The sequence below is a fragment of the Aquarana catesbeiana genome, linkage group LG01, assembly GCF_042186555.1.
Source record: "Aquarana catesbeiana isolate 2022-GZ linkage group LG01, ASM4218655v1, whole genome shotgun sequence".
Taxonomy (NCBI): domain Eukaryota; kingdom Metazoa; phylum Chordata; class Amphibia; order Anura; family Ranidae; genus Aquarana; species Aquarana catesbeiana.
The window spans coordinates 737,174,660-737,194,800 of record NC_133324.1 but is presented as its reverse complement, the minus strand read 5'-3'; the positions used below and the strand labels follow the sequence as shown (position 1 = coordinate 737,194,800).

The 20,141-nt window shown below is 41.5% G+C and overlaps 1 protein-coding gene across 1 annotated transcript in view; it reads left to right on the top strand.

The window, feature by feature from the left end:
* Positions 1–20,141, top strand: part of LRBA (LPS responsive beige-like anchor protein) — a 1,038,582-nt gene that overhangs the window by 473,658 nt on the left and 544,783 nt on the right. Inside the window, exon 36 of the mRNA XM_073604899.1 lies at positions 18,603–18,769. Coding sequence (XP_073461000.1) covers positions 18,603–18,769 — 167 coding nt within the window. The remainder of the gene's footprint in view (positions 1–18,602; positions 18,770–20,141) is intronic.

Here is a 20,141-nt window from a genome sequence, read left to right as displayed (position 1 = left end):
TACGGTCTATGCCAGCATTAAGGGCTTTTCATGCCTATTGAGCAATATGAAGTGCTTGTTTATGCCCACCATATTGCATCGAGACACTTGACTGATACCCAGATACTCTAGCTGTGGGATTGGACTGCCTCACGTCATTTGACAGATAATACAGTGGATGACAATGCCATTTTAGTCCCCAGTTTATGTACGCAGTACCCCGTTGGGGACTTAGGCAAACAGCCTCCTGAACTCCCCATATGGGGATGACCCACTCATGCTTAATATATAGTATCTACGACAATCATCATCTCAGCATAGGATCATATGCTGTAGTGCTGCCATACCCTGATGAGAACACCAGTTGTTCCACTTTATATGCTATTTGAGCTGTAGCCTATTACCGTATACATTAGACTCATGCTATCCCTGGGGGCCACTCACAGTGACACTGAATGCATCCCTGCTGGTATGCAGCAATTGGGGTTCAATCCCAACACCACTAGTCCACCCTACTAGTGGTAATGATGTTCATGCGGTGGTGACCGCATTCGATCTCACTGTGAGCGGGTGGCCGGCGTCCGGACTGTCTGTATTGTGGTTGTATTATTTGTGTGTCCGTTGTTCTTTGTCTGTTCTGGTTTATATGTCTTTGTTTTTTGTTTGGTATAAGTTCACAATCTGCAGTGCCTGCCAAGTTAGCGTCCATTGAGAGCACTTGGCGGTACGTATGTTGTGCATTAGCTATCGCTTTGCATATTGAAGCATTTTATGCGTGTTGAAGCGGATCTTTTACATTGAGCAATAAATATTGACATGTTATATACATATCCAGGTGTTGACTTGTTGCCTTAGTAGCCACTTTCTTGATCCCTGTAGCCATACAGGGGTCTATTGTTTTTTTGTATGCCTTGGTCTTTGGCTATAGCAACATTACCAGACTTCGATAAGGCTTAATAGGATATATATTGTTTTTTCCTTACCACCAGGATATGTATACAGTAGGACTTGGTTTTTCTTTCTTTCTTCTTTGGTTAATTGTGTCAATAGAATGCAGCAAGATTAACGTTTCAGCTCTGACTATTTATAGGCATTTCAAAAAAAATTTTTATACCTAGTGTAAATTACCTGGCACTTACATGTGACCGGGGAGCCACATGTGCCTCGTACAGCCTGCTATACAAGTGAATGGCAGGCAATATTTAATGTTGGCGCAAGAAAGCACCTGGAAATTTATGCTAGGCATAACAAAAAAATGTCTTTAATCATTCATGTGCATGAATTCTAGGACAACAGAAGAAAGTTTGTGGTAAACCGGCCATGCATTGATTGAAATTCGGCCCGTTCCCATTGACTAGCCGAAGAAAGACTGGCTGTGCAGAAGCCGATCTACTGATTGACTTCTGTACAGCCAGCCTGTTGGGCTTTCCCCGCTCGATAAGCACTTCCTGCTATAGCTGCTAGTGCTGATCTGTGTATTCTGGCAGTGGAAAAAACTGCCCACTGTTAGAATGTAATAACTCTGTAGGGAGGACTCTCCAATTCACATTGTGTGTGTAAATAGGGAAATATGTTTTTTTTTCAACCTAATGGTTGAACAAAAAATGAATACAAATAAAAAAAACTCTTCTATGGGCTGCTTAAAGGGGAAGGTTCAGCTTTAATTTATTTAACTCCTTGGCATCTATCAATAAATAGCAGTTTTGGGAGGACTAAACCTATAATCTAACGTAATTATAAATGTTTGTTATGTCATTGTAATGATGCTTGGAAACTATTGTTATAGATGGATGAGTAATTTCAATGTTGCATGTTGGTAAAAGGTACATGATAGTTTAATGATTGTTATTAAAGATGGGATTATCTACCTAAAGTGGAAAATAAGGCGAATGCAAACTATTGTTAAGTTTTCTCTCCACCCTCCTACCTATCCAGCATACCCTGTATAAAAAGACCTGTTTACCTACTAATTTTTGATCTGCTTCGGTCTGGTCATGTTATTCTGCAGCTCCAGCTGCCATGTGCCTGGTTGCTGCAGGGGGGAGGCAGGAACACCTACAACAGCTGTGCCATGTGAGCCTATGGGTGATGTGACTCCTGCAACTTCTTCACAGCCATTGAGTGCTCCCATTGTTTAGTGGAAAACCTAATGGTCAACAAGATCACTGCATTTCATTGTTTTACTTAATTTGAGACTGTTCATTGATATAAAGCTTTGAAAAACAGGCCTGGAAATCTAGGTGAGGTCCCAGTAGTGTCTATTCATTGTACTAATTTCACAAGCATATAATTTACAAAAACCCTGAACTGCTTAGAACAGAAGCTGTTAATCTAAGTTGTCCTCATTTGTGAAGTACAAAGACTGGCAAAGCTATGCAGCTAGAGTAGAATCAACAAAAATACTCCAGTTTAGTTTTAATTGTTTTGATTTGGGTACAAATGTTTCTCTGTTTGCTTTTGACCTACATTACTTCCATAACAAACATTCTATCCCTTTACGTGGAACATTTTTCAAACTTGTGCGACTACCTTAGTATATTGAATGAATTTGTTTGGTAGCTGCAAGATAGCAACTATCTGAAATCTCCCATATTGTATTCAGTCCATTAAAAGAAGAAATAGGAACAATATTTTGATAAGTGTGCTGCCTCTGCTAACCTTGATGGCTATTATCGAGAGGATGATACTATATCTATTTCATTGGCTTGTACTTTAATTTTTTTTCCCTCACAGAGAAAAATCAATACTTGCAGGCACGGGATGACAGAAGCATCACTTTAGAGCTGAACACGCCTGACAGACATTGTCATTGGCTGACTTTTGTTTGCTATTGTGGCTTCAAGCTTTCATTTTTCTAGGGCTTATTCAAGCGTTTTTGTAGGATTTCCCTAGGTAGACTTTGAAAACTAGAGGTCAAGTGTACAAATACTTCTAGGTAGACAATGTCGTCTTCATTTTGCTGGAGTGTTCTGTTACACTGCAGTTCAGCAGAATTGGCTTCTTAGCAATACAGGTCATTTGATTGGTAGTCTTATGTTAACGCATTAAGTATGCTTTATTCCATTATTTTTGCAGAATTATTTATTATTGTTATTTGCTTTTGTTTTGAAATAATAACAGTAATAACAAATATGAATATCAGGCTTTATCTTATTATTTTTTTTATCCTTTATATTTTTTTGTAATGCTATTTATAGTATATCTCTATTCATATGAAATGGACAATATAGCGTTATACTTAATCTCCTTCTTGTAATTAAAGTGGTGTATCAACAACATGGAAGTATGAATGACACAGAATAAGGGGTCTGTAAATGTATATTCAGGCTAACTGCCTTCTGAATTATTTACAACTAATTTATCTGGAACTGCTGCTTTAATGCCTTCAGATCATTAAATCAGTAGTCCATGTTCAGGGAAAATACATTATCACTCTCATAGAAGTGGAAACGCTGCAGTTCCTCCGGAGCTTGTCTGTAAGATATTCAACCTATATGTGTACTGATTTCATTTAACTCTTTGCCAAAGCAAGCCATTGTCCTTCTTCTGAACTAAACCAAAGAAGCAATATTTTTTAACTATTTTATTCCTCCTCTTATATATTTGAAAAATATGGCGCAGCACTCTGCAAAGTTCATACAGCGATCACATCACTCTTGATACCAGGACACGTTAAATTCTCATTTCCCAAACCCTATTTTTCTAGGCCAGTGCATTATTCCACCATACAGTGCTTAGGGCCTTATCATCTTATCAGTGTAGATGCTACCACTTTGGAGGGGGTGGTACTTATGTCTAAGTAGTTACTGACTTCGACATTGTATTTGCATAGGCAGTTGAGGTGAGTCCCAGCTGGTGCTTAATAAAGTAAAACTAAAGGCATCACCTACTGGGTATACTGTCAGCTGTATGAGCAGTATGCTAAATATGATTTAAATGACTGTTACCCCTAAAACTTAAAACCCATATATTCAGTTATTTATACTGCTTAGCGAGCCTTGCCTGTAACTTGTTTTATTGTATATATTGCTGGAAAATATCTGCTGATCCTACCAGTTTCCTGGGTTTCTGTTTCAAACTGACTACGCAAGTCATGGCGACAGATCTGTCCTAGTGTGGTCAGTTTGCATCCCTGGCATACCTTCCAGGAGATGGAGGATTATGTTCCAAAGCACGATGTCCTGTATCTACTGTAGTCAGAGTAATACCACACCCCTCCTAGCCCTGCTCTGTTGATTGACAGTGGAGCCTCTCTGCAATAACTACAGTGCATTCAGACACAGCTGGGAAAAACATTCCTGTTGTTTCTGACCAGCCAGTTAGCATCACACCGACCCCCAGATGGGTTGGGGCCAGTGGAGAAGCACCTGGTAAGCTGTAGAAAGTTTTGTACAATATTTTTGAGGGCACTTGCTAGAAGAGTTAGAAGCTGTTATTACAGGAGGCGGGGGAGAGCTGCAAAATGCCCAGACTGGCAACTAGAGTGAGTGATAGTTAGGATAAGGTGGAGATTGGTTAAAGAACTTGGAGGCATAGCTGGATTGGAGTTGGGGCAGGGATGCAGATTGTCAACAGAATCAAGTTACATTAAAGTGTTACTAAACCCAGGACCCTGCATTCACTATATATGGTCCCCCACAGTACACAGAACATGGAAATGCAATTATTTTAGTAAATATAAACTGCTAAATATCTTTCTTTATCGTACATCACAAGCGTGCACATGGCGAGCGCGCACGTGGCGTAATGTGGCATCTAATGTCAGGAGCAGGCGCAGGACACTGATACAGCGTGGTTTACAGGAAGCAGCCGAGCTGCTGTGCAGGAAGCTCCTGGCTGGGCGCTGAAGGGACGCAGAGCAGGCTTCTCCCTACTGGGCAGGTGAGTCTAGGCATTTTGGACACGGCTGCTGCAGGATTGGTTCTGGGGGCTGGTAAAAAGGCTGTGGTAGCTGCTCTATGCTGGATCACAGTTTGTTTTCTGAGGGAGTTTTTTCCCCTCATATCTGGGTCTAACTAAGTAGGCAATGTCTTCCAAAAAACGAAGGGAGGTTCAGCTGGAAGTGGAACAAGGATTTGGAGGACCCTGGTCGTATTGCTGCTGTACTAGCCTCCCCTGAAAGACTTGAGGCATCTGGACAATCTGAGCCATTACGCCTGTCGGGCATTGTGGCCACTTCCAATACCTCTGCTTCGGCTTATGTCATTAAAGACAATTTGGCATCGGCTTTAGCTGGCCTTGAGGGCAAAATGGCTGGTATGATTGCCTCAGTATCGCAAGGAGGAAGAAGCATGATAGATCTCCCTCTCCTGAGTCTGGCCCCAGCGGGAATCTGCCGGAGCACCAGGACTCTCATAGCTAATCAGGCCCCTGAGTTGGATCCTGATTGGGATGAGGATGTAGAGGAAGTAGCCGTGAATTACTTGGAGGAGGGGGAGCGTTTAAAAAGGTTGGCTAGGAACCTGCCTTCTCAGCAGGAGACTGCTGAAGAATTATCAGAGCTTCCTCGTGCTATGCGCAGGGTCTTGTGGCTAAAGAACTGGTCGGCTGAATTGCCATGCAAAAAGTTACTGTCAGCATTCCCGTTTCATGGGGAACGCCCATTTGGGGAAGATTTGGATAGATATATCCAAAAAATTTCAGGAGGAAAGAGTGCGCTGATTCCTGTCGAAAGAAGGAGTAAGCATCCTTCCTTTAAAATCCCTAGTATCGAAAACTTAAACTCCTAAGCAGTTCCGACGGCTCAGCCGTCTGGGCTTAGAACGCCTTAAGGTCAGGATCAGAAAAAACCCTGGGTTTACAGGTGATACTCGGAAAAATTAGAATATCGTACAAAAGTTCATGTATTTCATTAATGCAACTTAAAAAGTGGAACTAATATATGAGATAGACTCATTACATGCAAAGCAAGATGGTTCAAGCTGTGATTTGTCATAATTGATGATTATGGCTTACAGCTCATGAATACCCCAAATCCACAATCTCAGAAAATTAGAATATTGTGAAAAGGTGCAATATTCTAGCCTCAAAGTGTCTCGCTCTAATCGGCTAGTTAAGCCAAAACACCTGCAAAGGGTTCCTGAGCCTTTAAACAAATGGTCTCTCAGTCTGGTTCAGTAGGAATCACAATCATGTGAAAAACTTCTGACCTGACAGTTTTGCAGAAAACCATCACTGACATCACTCCTGAATAGGGATGAGCTTCGAGTCGAACTCATGTTCGACTCGAATGTCGGCTGTTCGCCAGTTTGGGGTGTTCGCGGCAAATTCAAAAGCCGCGGGACACCCTTTAAAAGTCTATGGGAGAAATCAAAAGTGCTAATTTTAAAGGCTTATATGCAAGTTATTGTCATAAAAAGTGTTTGGGGACCTGGGTCCTGCCCCAGGGGACATGGATCAATGCAAAAAAAAGTTTTAAAAACGGCCATTTTTTTGGGAGCAGTGATTTTAATAATGCTTAAAGTGAAACAATAAAAGTGTAATATTCCTTTAAATTTCGTACCTGGGGGTGTCTATAGTATTCTTGTAAAGGGGCGCATGTTTCCCGTGTTTAGAACAGTCTGACAGCAAAATGACATTTCAAAGGAAAGAAAGTCATTTAAAACTACTCGCGACTATTAATGAATTGCCGGTCCGACAATGCACATAAAAGTTCATTGATAAAAACGGCATGGGAATTCCCCACAGGGGAACTCCAAACCAAAATTTAAAAAAAAATGACGTGGGGGGTCCCCCTAAATTCCATACCAGGCCCTTCAGGTCTGGTATGGATATTAAGGGGAACCCCGGCCAAAATTTTTAAAAAATGGCGTGGGGTCTCCCCAAAAATCCATACCAGACCCTTATCCGAGCACGCAACCTGGCAGGCCGCAGGAAAAGAGGGGGGGACGAGAGCGCGCCCCCTCCTGAACCGTACCAGGCCACGTGCCCTCAACATTGGGAGGGTGCTTTGGGGTAGCCCCCCAAAACACCTTGTCCCCATGTTGATGGGGACAAGGGCCTCATCCCCACAACCCTTGCCCAGTGGTTGTGGGGGTCTGCGGGCGGGGGGGCTTATCGGAATCTGGAAGCCCTCTTTAACAATGGGACCCCCAGATCCCTCCCCCCTGTGTGAAATGGTAAGGGGGATAACGGTGTTCGCGTGTTCGAACAAATTTTTTGCCTGTTCGCATGTTCTGGTGCGAAGCAAACAGGGGGGCGTTCGGCTCATCCCTACTCCTGAACAACAAACGTCAGAAGCGTCTTACCTGGGCTAAAGAAAAACAGACCTGGTCTATTGCTTAGTGGTCCAAAATCCTCTTTTTCTGATGAGAGCAAATTTTACATCTCATTTGGAAACCAGAGACCCAGAGTATGGAGGAAGAATGGAGTTTTTTTATGCAGATTGTGTTTTAGTTAACTCTGTCCTATCTGGTCTGGGATTCTATAGCTAGTTTTGGCTCAGGGCTCAAAAACCAGCATAGGCTAAAGTCAGTTTAAGCATCCAATGGTCACAGATAGAGGATCGGTTGCATGGCAAATTAGAAGTTACTAGGTACTAAGATTCAGAGTATATAGGCTGGCTCTGACTTCCAACATCAGACCACAGTTTCTGCTGCTGAGAAACTGTGATTCAGGCTGGTTGATCAACGGTTGGAGGATCTCCCCATCATCACTGATTCTGTCTTCAGGTCTACGAAACCAAGACAGATGCAGCGCCCTGCTAATCCTTAGGTTCCCCTGCAATTGGACTTTGCTGCAACATTCATCTAAAGGTATCTTTGTTAATATACCTTGGTATATGTGCACAATTCTACCAGCATTCCTATTGGGCCCTTGATGATAATACCTGATTGTACATTGGATGTATGTACTAGTATAAACCTTTTTTTTTTTTTATTTAAAACTTGCATTATTCCCATAATGGTGTGTATTTGTATGCTTATGGATAATGTTATATGCCTGCTGCAGTAGTTATTCTCCTCTCACTTACTTTGATTAGAATATTGGTTATTTATCAGGAGGGGAATCCTCTCTGCTCACAGAGGCCCTGTCGTGGGTGGAGGCACTGCCAACTTTATTATAAAACCCACTCTTCCACTTAGCAAAGGTTCTGGCTGTCTTATTTCCCTACAGGCTTCTTAGCTCAGTATCCTTGTTTGGGAGGGCCATTTCTCATAATCCCAACCCCCCCCCCCAAAAAAAAAAAAAAAAAACATAACAAAAAAGAGGGCTACACCAGTCTAAGTTTACAGTGGTTTGCTTAATTGGGATGATAGGGGTGGAACTGCATAGGTTACTGTCAATGATATGAGCAGACTTTAAGAATGTCTATTCAGGACCAGCTAATCCCTTAAATCATATTATGTTATTCTAAAAGTAACATCAAACCTGTTCTCCGGCACTAAATCCCACCCACAGTATATTTTATTGTGGTAGTTTGTGTCATATATGAATAAGATTGACAGAACAGGCTTGTAAGAAGGTAATAGCCATACAAGACATTAACACGTGTCTTTGTTATTGGTGAATGGCAGGGTATGCTCTGTCAGCAGGTTTGTTCCCTCACGGTAGCATAATGTCATTTCACTATTCTCTGCTAACAAAAGAAAAATAACAAAATGTGGTTTGTAAAACATTAGAACTTGATGAACCTCAAGTAAACTATATACGTTATGTTTTGCAGATTTTCTTTTATCTACATCCTTTTAGGCTGCATTGCTGTCTGTTTATGCAAAAATGAAAGCTTGCTTGTAGGAAATTCTGTAATGTAAATGGAGAGACCTGTGCCAACCTTTAAGAAAAGTAGTGCTCAAAAATTGTGATTCCAGCAGGCGTCATGTATGATGTTTGTGTCACTGTGGTTGTTAGGAAATGATGATTACATTTTTGGGGTAATTTAGTAAAAATTTTAGTGACTACAGATTAAAATTGAAAGGTCCTTTTTGAAGCTGACCTTTGACTAAAGCTTAACTATCCTCCAATTGTTATGCCTGGCAGGCCAGCAGGCAGGAAGAAGCAAAAACTGAGATTGCCATACTAACTAAGCAATGTTAGTACAGCAATCTCTCCTGATGTGCCTCTGTGTTCTGACAGGGGCCTTCTTCAGCAGGAACTGGCCAATAATCGTATCCTGCTTTAGCCACCCCATCTACCCCCAAAGTTGGTAATTCAAATTCTAAAGTAAGAAATTTGAATGGGGAAAAATCTGTGTTCCTTTTTCTGATTTTGCTTTTTTTAGGCCTAGTGATTTATAAGCTGGGGTGAGAGGAACTAGCAAATAATTGATAATTAAAGAGGAAGTAAACCCTGATGGGTTTTACTTTTTTTCCCCCCCGCAAAGTAAAAGCATAATGGGCTAGTATGCATCGCATACTAGCCCATTATGTTGCACCTGCAAACGAAGCCCGTGATGTCCCCGCTGGTGGCTGCATCCATCTTCACCCCTTTTCCTTTGGGGGGCTGTGGACTCGGGCCCTGGCCGGAGTCGCATGACGTCACTCCGGCACATGCGTGCCGGAGCCACAGGTCATGACACAAGCCCTTTAGAAACGGCACGATCGTGCCCTTCAGTGCCCACGTGCCAATGACGTCGGCGCAAGCGTATATGGTAAATATCTCCCAAACAGTGCATGTTTAGGAGATATTTCCAGTACCTACCTATTATAGGCTTACCTGTATGTAAAAGTGGTGTAACAGGTCCCAGTTAAAAATGTTAAATTACAAAATGATGTGTGTAGCAATTTTGTTTTTCTTATAAGTTTTGCTGTGATGTTGCATGTTTCCCGTTCTAGTGTTAAATGTTAACACCGTCCCACCCAGCCTGTAGCAGAGTGATGGCCGCTGGGCTTTTCATCCTTCTGAATGGACGTCACATGATGTCCTCCCAGAATGTGCCACTTGTGTGAGGCTGTGCAGCGGCAGGACCTGTCACTGGCTCTTTCTGTCGGACACAGCCGATGACTGTTCACAATACTGGCTCGCTGCCAGTATTATGTGATTGCTGTGACCAATAACAACAGATCACATGACAATTTCTTTCTTTCATGCCATTCATTGTTTACAATTATGTTGCTAGCTGTGATTGGTCACAGTGATCACATGGTGCAGACAGGTTATATCACAGCCCATCTGTACCATATGATTAACTTTGGCCAATCACAACAAAAGACACAGAATTAATCAGTTTAATTCAAAATGGTTGTTTATACCAATGAATTTCACTGGTATAAGCAATCATAATGTGTGTAAAAAAATAAAAAAACACTTTATCGCTCTGGTCACAGTGTCTTTAACCACTTACAGAGCAGAAGATTTTCCTCCTTAATGACCAGGCCATTTTTTTGCGATACGGCACTGCGTCGCTTTAACTGATAATTGCATGGTTGTGCGATGCTGTACCCAAACAAAATTGACGTCCCTTTTTGCCTACAAATAGCTTTATTTTGGTGGTATTTGATCACCTCTGCAGTTTTATTTTTTGCGCTATAATCAAAAAAGACCGACAATTTTGAAAAAAAAAAAAAAGATTTACTTTTTTCTATAATATCCCAAAAAATTTTTTTAGAACAAATTTATTCATCAGTTTAGGCCAATATGTAGTATTCTACATATTTTTGCTAAAAAAATCACAATAAGAGTATGTTGGTTTGCGCAAAAGTTATAGCGTCTACAAAATAGGGGGTAGATTTATGGCATTTTTATTATTATTATTATTATTATTATTTTTTTTTTTAATTTTAACTAGTAATGGTGATCTGCAGTTTTTAGCTGGACTGCGACATTGCAGTGAACAGATCATACACGTTTGACACTTTTTTGGGACCATTGAGATTTATACGGCGATCTGATTACTGTATAAATGTCACTGGCAGGGAAGGGGTTAACACTAGGGGCGATCAAGGGGTTAAGTGTGTTCCCTGGGAGTGTTTCTAACAACAGCTCTCTCTCTAACTCCTCTGTCAGAAAGGGGATCTGTCTGATCCCTGTTCTGGCTCTTGTTCCTACGATTGCAGGTGGCCGGCTGACATCGTGGTTGCACATTTTTTTTCTAAATTTCATTTTCCAAAAAATGTACAAAAAGTTACAACTTCAAAAATCTCACTATGCCAAATACCTTGGACTGTCTGCTTTCAAGAAAGGGGTCATTTGGGGTATTTGTACTGTCCTGGCGTTTTTTTGCCACTTGAACTGGTATGGGGCGTCAATACATCAGGATTGGTAAATTTTCATCTCTCTCTCGCTCTCTCTCTCTCTATCTATCTTTTGGCTTAAATTCATGAATAAATATTATTTATTTGCAAAATTTTATAACAGAAACTGAAAAATGTGTTTTTAATTCAAAATAGTTTTTTTTTTTTTGTTTAGCAAAAAAATAAAAAAACCCAATGGTCATACAATACCACCAAAAGAAAGCTTTATTTGTGTAAAAAAAAAATGCTAACAATTTCTTATGAGTAGTGCAATTGCCATTCAAAGCGTGTCAGCGCTGAAAGCTGAAAATTGGTCTGGGCAGGAAGGGGGTAAAAGTGCCCGATATTGACGTGGTTAAATTGATTCTTTTGTGAGAAAAGTATGGGGGCTACAATTGTTAATCATCTATTGAAAATGCTAGTTGCCTCGCTATGTTTGGCTTCAATACTTTTAAGTGGGCCTCGAAACATGCTTGCTGTGACTGTCAGAATTTCTTATCTAGGGCCATGCTGGGTATGGATGCCACTCGAGGTAACCATTTTGCCACCATTAAACCTCCTCCAGGCAAAGATGCATGCCTGTGCACTCACAGGCAGGCAGTCAGCTCAGTGATGTTGAGCCTGTTAAAAATAAAGGCTTAACATCACGGAACAGAGTTTCCTGCCTGGCTGCTGTGCCTTACACATTGGAAGGTGCAGTATCCAGCAGAACTGTCCTCAGCGATGCTGAACCTGCCTTTTAACAAGCTCTGCACCACTGAAGAGGCTTGACTGCTGCACCTGTATGACAAACGGAAAACCTGGGCAGTGAAACTGAACTGCACCAATGACAAATTGTCTGGAATGGACACTCTCCAGCCTCAGTGCCACCCCCCCCCCATCTGAGGCAGCCTTCTCAACTGCCTTCATGGGTAGCATGGCCCTGTTCTTTATATTTGATACTGATAAGCAATGATTACCTGGAGTGTGTTAGGCTGCATTGACACGCCAGCGTTTTGAACCACGGGCAGATTTGCCGCGAATCTACCCCCGATTTGAAAGTGCTGATGTGTGAATGACATCGCGGGACTTGCGTTTAATATGCCATTCATTTGAATGAACCTCAAATTGCGACAACACGCATCGTGGGAAACATGTCGCCCAAAAAAAAGTTCAGGAGCTACTTGTAGGCAACATGCTTCCCACGATGCGTGTTGCCGCAATTACAGCGCGGCAGACCCGCGCCACAATTTGAGGTGTCATTCAAATGAATGGCATCTCAAATGCGGGTCTCCTGCGATTTTGTCATTTACACATCAGCGCTTTCAAACGCTGAAGTGTGACTGCAACCTTTAGAGGCTTTGCATTTCCAGCTGCACACGTAACTCATTTTCTTTATCGTACACCACGGTACACAGAGCCACAGTAATAACTGTATGGGTTATATGGCACCTTCAGGTGGTGGACACTGGCACACCCTAAACAGGAAGTTCATTTCCCCATATAATCCCTCCCCTTACCGGGAGTACCTCAGTTTTTTTTGCCAGTGTTTTAGGTGTTGGTCACGAGTAAAAATGTGCTGTGCTGAGCTCCGCTGGAATATTCCTTACTGGGGCAAGCCATGCAACGGGATCAATTCAAAGTGTCCTTTCCAGGCCGAATTGAACGGTACACGGGCCTTGTGTCCGAAGAAATTAGGTTTTGCCTGTAACGCTTCTCTTTTTAGAGAGCTGGACCCCGGGATCCGGTATTTGTTTTTTTCAGCCATATTCCTGGCGGGGTGCTTTTTACAGGCCCCCAGGGCTGTGAATCCCTTCCCTGATTTAAAAAAAAAGAGGGCCCCAGTCCCTGAAGGTTTTCTAAACAGACCCCACCGTGAGAGGTGAAGATTGAGTCTGTTACCACAAAACCCTGTAGCTGGATAAGGTAAGTGAGATTCCCAAGGAATTTTTTTAATTCTTGTGGGTTTTCTCCTTTAAAGTAAATGTTGCTATGCCTGTAGTCACCACCGGGGGCTGTCTCGAGCACATACCTGTTCCATGCTTGTCAGTCTCGCCTCTGTGTACAAGCTGCACGCTTCCTCCGGCCCAGGCTCAAGGTAAAGTCATGGGAAAGGGGGGTTTTCTCCTCCTAGGAATGTCCCCCCCACCTGGATAGCTTTCCTCCAGGCAGAGGGAGCATGGCATCAGACGGGGGTATGCTGCACCGCTCCTGCCTCCATTACGGCGGTTGCCATCGGCAGCTCTCCTCCTCCCCCAGCTCTCCTCCTCCCCCAGCTCTCCTCCATGCGGCCCGGTCAGGATCGAAGCCCGCTCGCGTAGGAAAACGCTCTATTTTAAAATTGATAGGGGGGGGTGCGATGGGTGGTCGGAGGAAGGGGGCAGGGCTTAGCGACGTTGGCGCGTCCACAACGCAGGCTGCATAGCTATAAAATACACCTTTCTTTCAGGTGCATACAGCTAGGGTACACAAAGAGGACGGGTGGCATGTGAGTGACACAGGCATTCCCAGGCACATTTACTTTAAGCATCAGGCTGAGCTTAATAGCAGCTGCAATTGTTGGACTATTGCTCAGCAGTGGGTGCATTTTTTTTGTGGTACCTCTGTGTTTGTGATTGGCACTATGACCAGAGGTGGTTCAAATGCCGCAAAGACCAAGGACACAAAGGGGTCACCCTCGGGTCCTAAGGACGCTCCCTCTGCAACACCATCCCGTACGAAGGAGGCTGGTCAGAGTGAGCCATCAGGGGCTGCAATTGCTTCCGACACTTCAGCCCCTGTCTATATAACTGAGCAGGTTTTCTCCTCAGCTATGAGTGGTTTAGAGGAAAGATTAGTGGCTTTAATCACGTCTTCACAGAGTGGAAGAAAACGCATTAGGTCCCCTTCTACCACCCAGGATCCCCAAACGGAGGAACTGTGGGAGGGGGAAGATGAATCCCCCTCAGGGGACCGTGAACAGGCTGATGATTTCTCTTCTGAGGAATCAAGTGGGGAAGCACTTTCTTCAGCTTCACATGCTGAGAAGTTGCTGCTGCGTTCTCTTACTAAAATGGTCTGTGCCACATTTAAGCTACTTAGAGAACTGGCAGGCAGACTACTTAAGTCGCCAGCAGTTGTTCCCGGGGGAATGGTCCCCTCACCCCGACATCTTCCTGGCTATATGCCAAAGATGGGGGATCCCGAATGTAGATCTGTTTGTGTCCAGGTTCAACAACAAAGTCAACAACTTTGTGTCAAGAACAAGAGATCCACTCGTATGTGGAACAGATGTGTTGGTGACCCTGTGGGATCAGTTCTCACTGATTTATGCATTCCCTCCTGTTCTGCTGCTCCCTCAACTTTTTGCAGGATCAAGCGAGAAAGGAAGTCGGTAGTTCTTGTGGCCCAGAAGATCTTGGTATGCAGAAATAGTAAAGATGGTGGTAGGGGCCCCATGGCCCCTACCACCACGTCCAGACCTGCTATCACAGGGACCAGTGTTTCATCCTACTTTTACAAATGCTAAATTTAACGGTTTGGCTATTGAAACCCACATTCTAAGGAATCGTGGGCTTTCAGGCTCAGTGATACCTACCTTGATTAATGCAAGGAAGCCAGTTTCCAGAGTAATTTATTGTAGAGTTTGGAAGGCATATGTTTCTTGGTGTGAATCCAGGGGTTGGCATCCTAGGAAGTATGTCATGGGTAGAATTCTTGCCTTTCTGCAAATGGGGCTAGAAATGAAACTGGCCTTGAGTCCTATGAAGGGCCAGGTCTTGGCCCTATCAGTATTGTTTCAGCGTCTGCTTGCTTTGCATTCTTTGATCTGAAGCTTTATACAGCGGGTAACGCTGCTTAATCCACCAGTTAGGGCACCCCTGAACCCTTGGGACTTGAATTTAGTTCTGTCGGCATTACAGAAACAGCCTTTTGAGCCGATACGACATATTCCTTTGGTCCTTTTGACAAGGAAGCTAGTTTTTCTGGTAGCCATTTCTTCTGCAAGAAGGGTATCAGAGTTGGCGGCTCTTTCTTGTAAAGAGCCATATTTAATCATTCACAAGGATAGAATAGTATTGCGTCCTCATCCTAGCTTTCTGCTTAAGGTGGTTTGAGGTTTTCACCTAAACCAGGATATTGTTTTACCTTCATTTTTTCCAGAACCCCGTTCTAAGGAAGAAAATCACTACACTCTTTGGATGTAGTGAGAACAGTCATGATCTATTTGAAGGCGACTGCTCAGATTAGAAAAACGGATGTTTTGTTCGTGTTGCCTGAAGGTCCTAGGAAAGGACAGGCAGCATCAAAATCCACTATTGCCAAATGGATTTGGCAGGTAATTATTTAAGCTTATGGCTTGAAGAAGAAGGCTCCACCTTTTCAGGTCAAAGCACTCTCCACCAGAGCTGTTAGTGCTTCGTGGGCAGTGCATCACCAAGCCTCCATGGCTTAAATCTGCAAGGCCACAACCTGGTCTTCAGTCCATATATTCACCAGATTCTATCAGGTGGATGTAAGAAGGCATGAGGATATCGCCTTTGGGTGCAGTGTGCTGCAGGCAGCAGTATAGGTCCTCAGGTCTGATTGCACCCTACTTTTGTTTGTGTCTCCTCCCCTCAGGTGGCATTGCTCTGGGACATCCCATACAGTTAGTACTGTGGCTCTGTGTCCCATGATGTACGATAAAAAAAATAGGATTTTTATAACAGCTTACCTGTAAAATCCTTTTCTTGGAGTACATCACAGGACACAGGGGCCCCTTCCCTCTTTCTGGTTACACGTGTATTGCTTTGCTTTGCTACAAAAATGACGTACTCCCGGTGAGGGGAAGGGTTATATGAGGAATTGAACTTCCTGTTTATGGTGTGCCAGTGTCCACCACCTGAAGGTGCCATATAACCCATGCAGTTATTACTGTGGCTCTGTGTCCCGTGATGTACTCCAAGAAAAGGATTTTACAGGTACGCTGTTATAAAAATCCTATTTTTAATAAAAAGATTTTAGTGAGCACAATTAGTGCAGACTGTAGCTGGTTATTATTAATTATGCAAAAGTTTTAAATATGTTTTCCAACTGCTAATGGTTTTATGTATTGCAGTATATGTCTCATTGTTTAGCAGCCACTGCCCCTTTTATTTTTTATAAATGTTGTGAGCTAGGACTCTGGCTTGCTGGGTATGGCTTTTGACCTAGGTACTTTGAGTTTAAGTGATATTTTACCCCCTTCCTGACCAGAGCATTTTTTGCAATAGGGCACTGCGTCGCCCTGTTGCAAACGTGGTCGTGCAACGTTGTACCCAAACAAAATTGACATCCTTTTTTTTCCCCCATAAATAAAGCTTTCTTTTGGTGGTATTTGATCACCTACGTTTTTTATTTTTTGCGCTAAAAACAAAAAAAGCAACAATTTTGAAAAAAAAACAATATTTTTTACTTTTTTCTATAATATCCCCAAAAAATATATATATAAAAAAATAATTTCTTCCACAGTTTAGGCTGATATTTATTTTTATACATATTTTTGGTAAAAAAAAATCGCAATAAGTGTATGTTGATTGGTTTGCTCAAAAGTTATAGCGTCTACAAGATAGGGGATAGATTTATGACATTTTTATTATTTATTTTTATTTTCTTTACTAATAATGGCAGCAATTTGCGATTTTTATCATGACTGCGATATTATGGCGGACACATCGGACACTTTTGACACCATTTTGGGACCATTGTCATTTATAATGCGATCAGTGCTATAAAAATGTGCTGATTACTGTATAAATGGCAGGGAAGGGATTAAACTCTAGGGGGCGATCGAGGGGTTAAGTGTGTCCTAGGGAGGTGTTCTAACTGTGGGGGGATGGGCTTCCACTGACATGACAGGGAGCAGTAGATCCCTGTTATGTCACTAGGCAGAACGGGGAAATGCCTTGTTTACATAGGCATCTCCCCGTTCTACCTCTCCATTGTATTACCATGTAGTTATGACACCACCTTGGTAGAGGCAACAAAATATGTGTTTACAGTTAAAACCTAGAACAATTGCATTAAGGCAGTTGTTTAGAGATCAGTGCACGTATGTTCTGTTATGAACATCAACTCTTTTTAGGCATGATAAATAATATATTATTTTATTGTGAACATACATACAGAATGTCTCATATGCTACAGTTTAGAGAATGATCTTGCAGTCAGAGTCTTGTCCTTTACATTTTTGTGTAATATTTATTACCATTCTTTCATAGCAAGGAAAACTATTGTGAATATAATTTTTGGAAGCTTGTTTTATTGCTATTATTTTTTATTTTTATTGTTTTATTATACATGGCATTACTGGTCTTAATTTTATAATATAAGGTCAAATGCAGCACTAATGTTCAGCAAAGAGACAGAGATTGATAATCGGTAAAGAATGGACCACTAATGTGATTTATATCTATAGATTTTATGTCAGGTATGAAAAGTTGCTCTTCAAATTGTAAAGACTGATCCATTAGACCATTAGGAAGCACTTGAAAGCATTTATTACCTTTCTGCCTGCCTGTTTTGGAAATGCACTTTTTTATATTGGTTGGATGTTTGTATAGTATATTTTGAATTTATTTAACATGTATGTATGGTATGTATATACAGATATTTTTTTGAATTGCAGGTGTCCATTTTGCAATATAGAATGCCCTGTTGTAAGCCTTTGTGCCCTCAGTCGAATCATTTTTTTTTTTTACTTTAGGGCATTATACTCTGTGAAAGGCCTTGGATTACAGTTTATGCATTGCAACCATTACTTTTTTACAGCATGTGGTTATTGGCCCCCTACCCATCATCCAGCCTGGAACACAAGGTTCCCCTTTTTCCTAGCACGGGTGGCCCTATCGATGACTTTGCTATCCCTAGTATAGCTCTGAGCATCATCTGATCATTGATCAACCGTAGGTATAGCTTGATGCAGAGCGTATCCTAGTAATGGTAAAACTGTACATATTACCAGTACTACATGCCTATCACGTTACACCTTAATGTCCTGTAGGTAAAACCATTATGTATTTTTTAGTCTTGCTGTAGAAGTTTCCTAAACATATTGCATTAGAAATGTATGAAGAGGATGATACTGATTTGTACACAAAATATATGCAATGCTTTGTAAATTGTATCAAATGCATTTTATATAGGGTGCAGTGACCACAACCCGACCCCCAGTAGCTACCCCACACATCTCTGAGATCATTGGACTGTTTGGATCTACTAGGCTTACTGTGTGTGTTTGTTCAATAAATGCTATTGTATGAAAGGAATATGGGGCCGTGGGCTTCAATGGAGCAGGAGATTAGTGCTCATTAAGGTGGCAGCTACATTCCATGCTACTCCTGAGCTCTGCACACTCTGCCCTTGTTTGCTTTCAAGTAATGGTAAACAGAAAATCTAAATGTGTAGCGATATTTTGTAAAATTTTCATGTAAAATCTGATGTTTTAAGGAAGTTTTGTTGTTTTTCTTTCAGTCGCTTTCTGCACAGTATTCTGCAGACAAGAGAGAAGATGAAAAGATGTGTGACCATTTAATAAGGGCAGCCAAGTATAGAGATCATGTGACTGCAACCCAACTTGTACAAAAAATTATCAATATTCTCACAGATAAACATGGAGCTTGGGGAAGTTCTTCATCAAGGTGAGAATTTTATTCAATTATTTTGATCATATCTTTTTAATTTAACAGATGAAGAGTATTATAACCTGTCGATTAAGTTCCTTTACAACATGCAAAACGAAATCACTGGAGGTAGGGGCAATGGGCAAGTAGAGCTTTTAATGGTTAATGCTGTCTACAATAGATGTAAGATACCAGTAGGTTATTATAATCAACATCCCTTAACAACCAAACCTCCAGCATTGGGAGTTTCCGGATTAAAAATTTAATATACAGCCTTGCTTAATGGCATTCTCTAAATGAGCATGTGATATGACTTGACATAGTGGAAATAAAGAACCCACAAAATTATATTAACCCATGCACCTCACTTACAGTATGTTTATATTTTACTAGACCATGTCCCTGTTTTGATAGGCTTCGGTCTCCTTACACCTAAAAATCTTGACCATCATGCTAAAAGAACTGTTAGGAGGTAAACGAATGGTTTAACAATAAACCAATAAACAATAGCAAAAAGGTTTATTGATATATGCAATAGTTTAGTTATTCCGATTTTGGACAGGTTTGCAGTAATATATGAAGAATTTGTTGTGTAATTCAGGACATCACCAATACTTTCATAATCCTGATCTAGAGTTGAACTCCTTGTATTAACTTGACAAAATACTGCTATATATATATAATCAACACAGCAGCAGGATGTGTCAAAAAAAAAAATGTTTGATTTATTACAAAGCCAACAATAGGGAATAACATACCTATTTAAACAACAAAACCTGGCCTAATGTTGGGCTGTGCTAGACAATTTAAAAAGAAAATGTTGTCACGCTAAACATAGTTGATGAAACAAAACAAGTGTCTATAAAGTTTAGACAAATCATATTTTTATAAATGGTGAACTTCTTGGTGAATATCCAACTGAAGTGAATGAGACAAATGCACATTCTGGTGCACCTCCACCAGAAAACGTATAAATTGCCTCCCTACCAGAAGGCTAGACTCCAAGTTATAGGAGTCTAGACAAGCATGCTATACCATCTCAAAGGATCCAGCCAGCTTCCTCCACTATGCTGAAGGCAATGGTGCAGTCATGCCTGATGATAAGTTACTCTGTATCGGGGCCCATAAGGAAGAGATAAAATGCCCACATAGTGTAAAACTGTATGATAGTTTATTAAAATGTAACAGTATTATATACTTTAAAAAAATTCCATGAAAATCCAGCGTGTATGAATCCAAACATTCCTGGGAATCGATCAACATGTGTACAGGTTTGGCATGCGTGATAACCTCACAGACAATGGACTGCTAGACAGTTACTTTCTTCACCTTTTTACCCTAGACAAATTTTCAGGTCTCAAAGAACCCCTGCTAAAATTAATTTATTGAT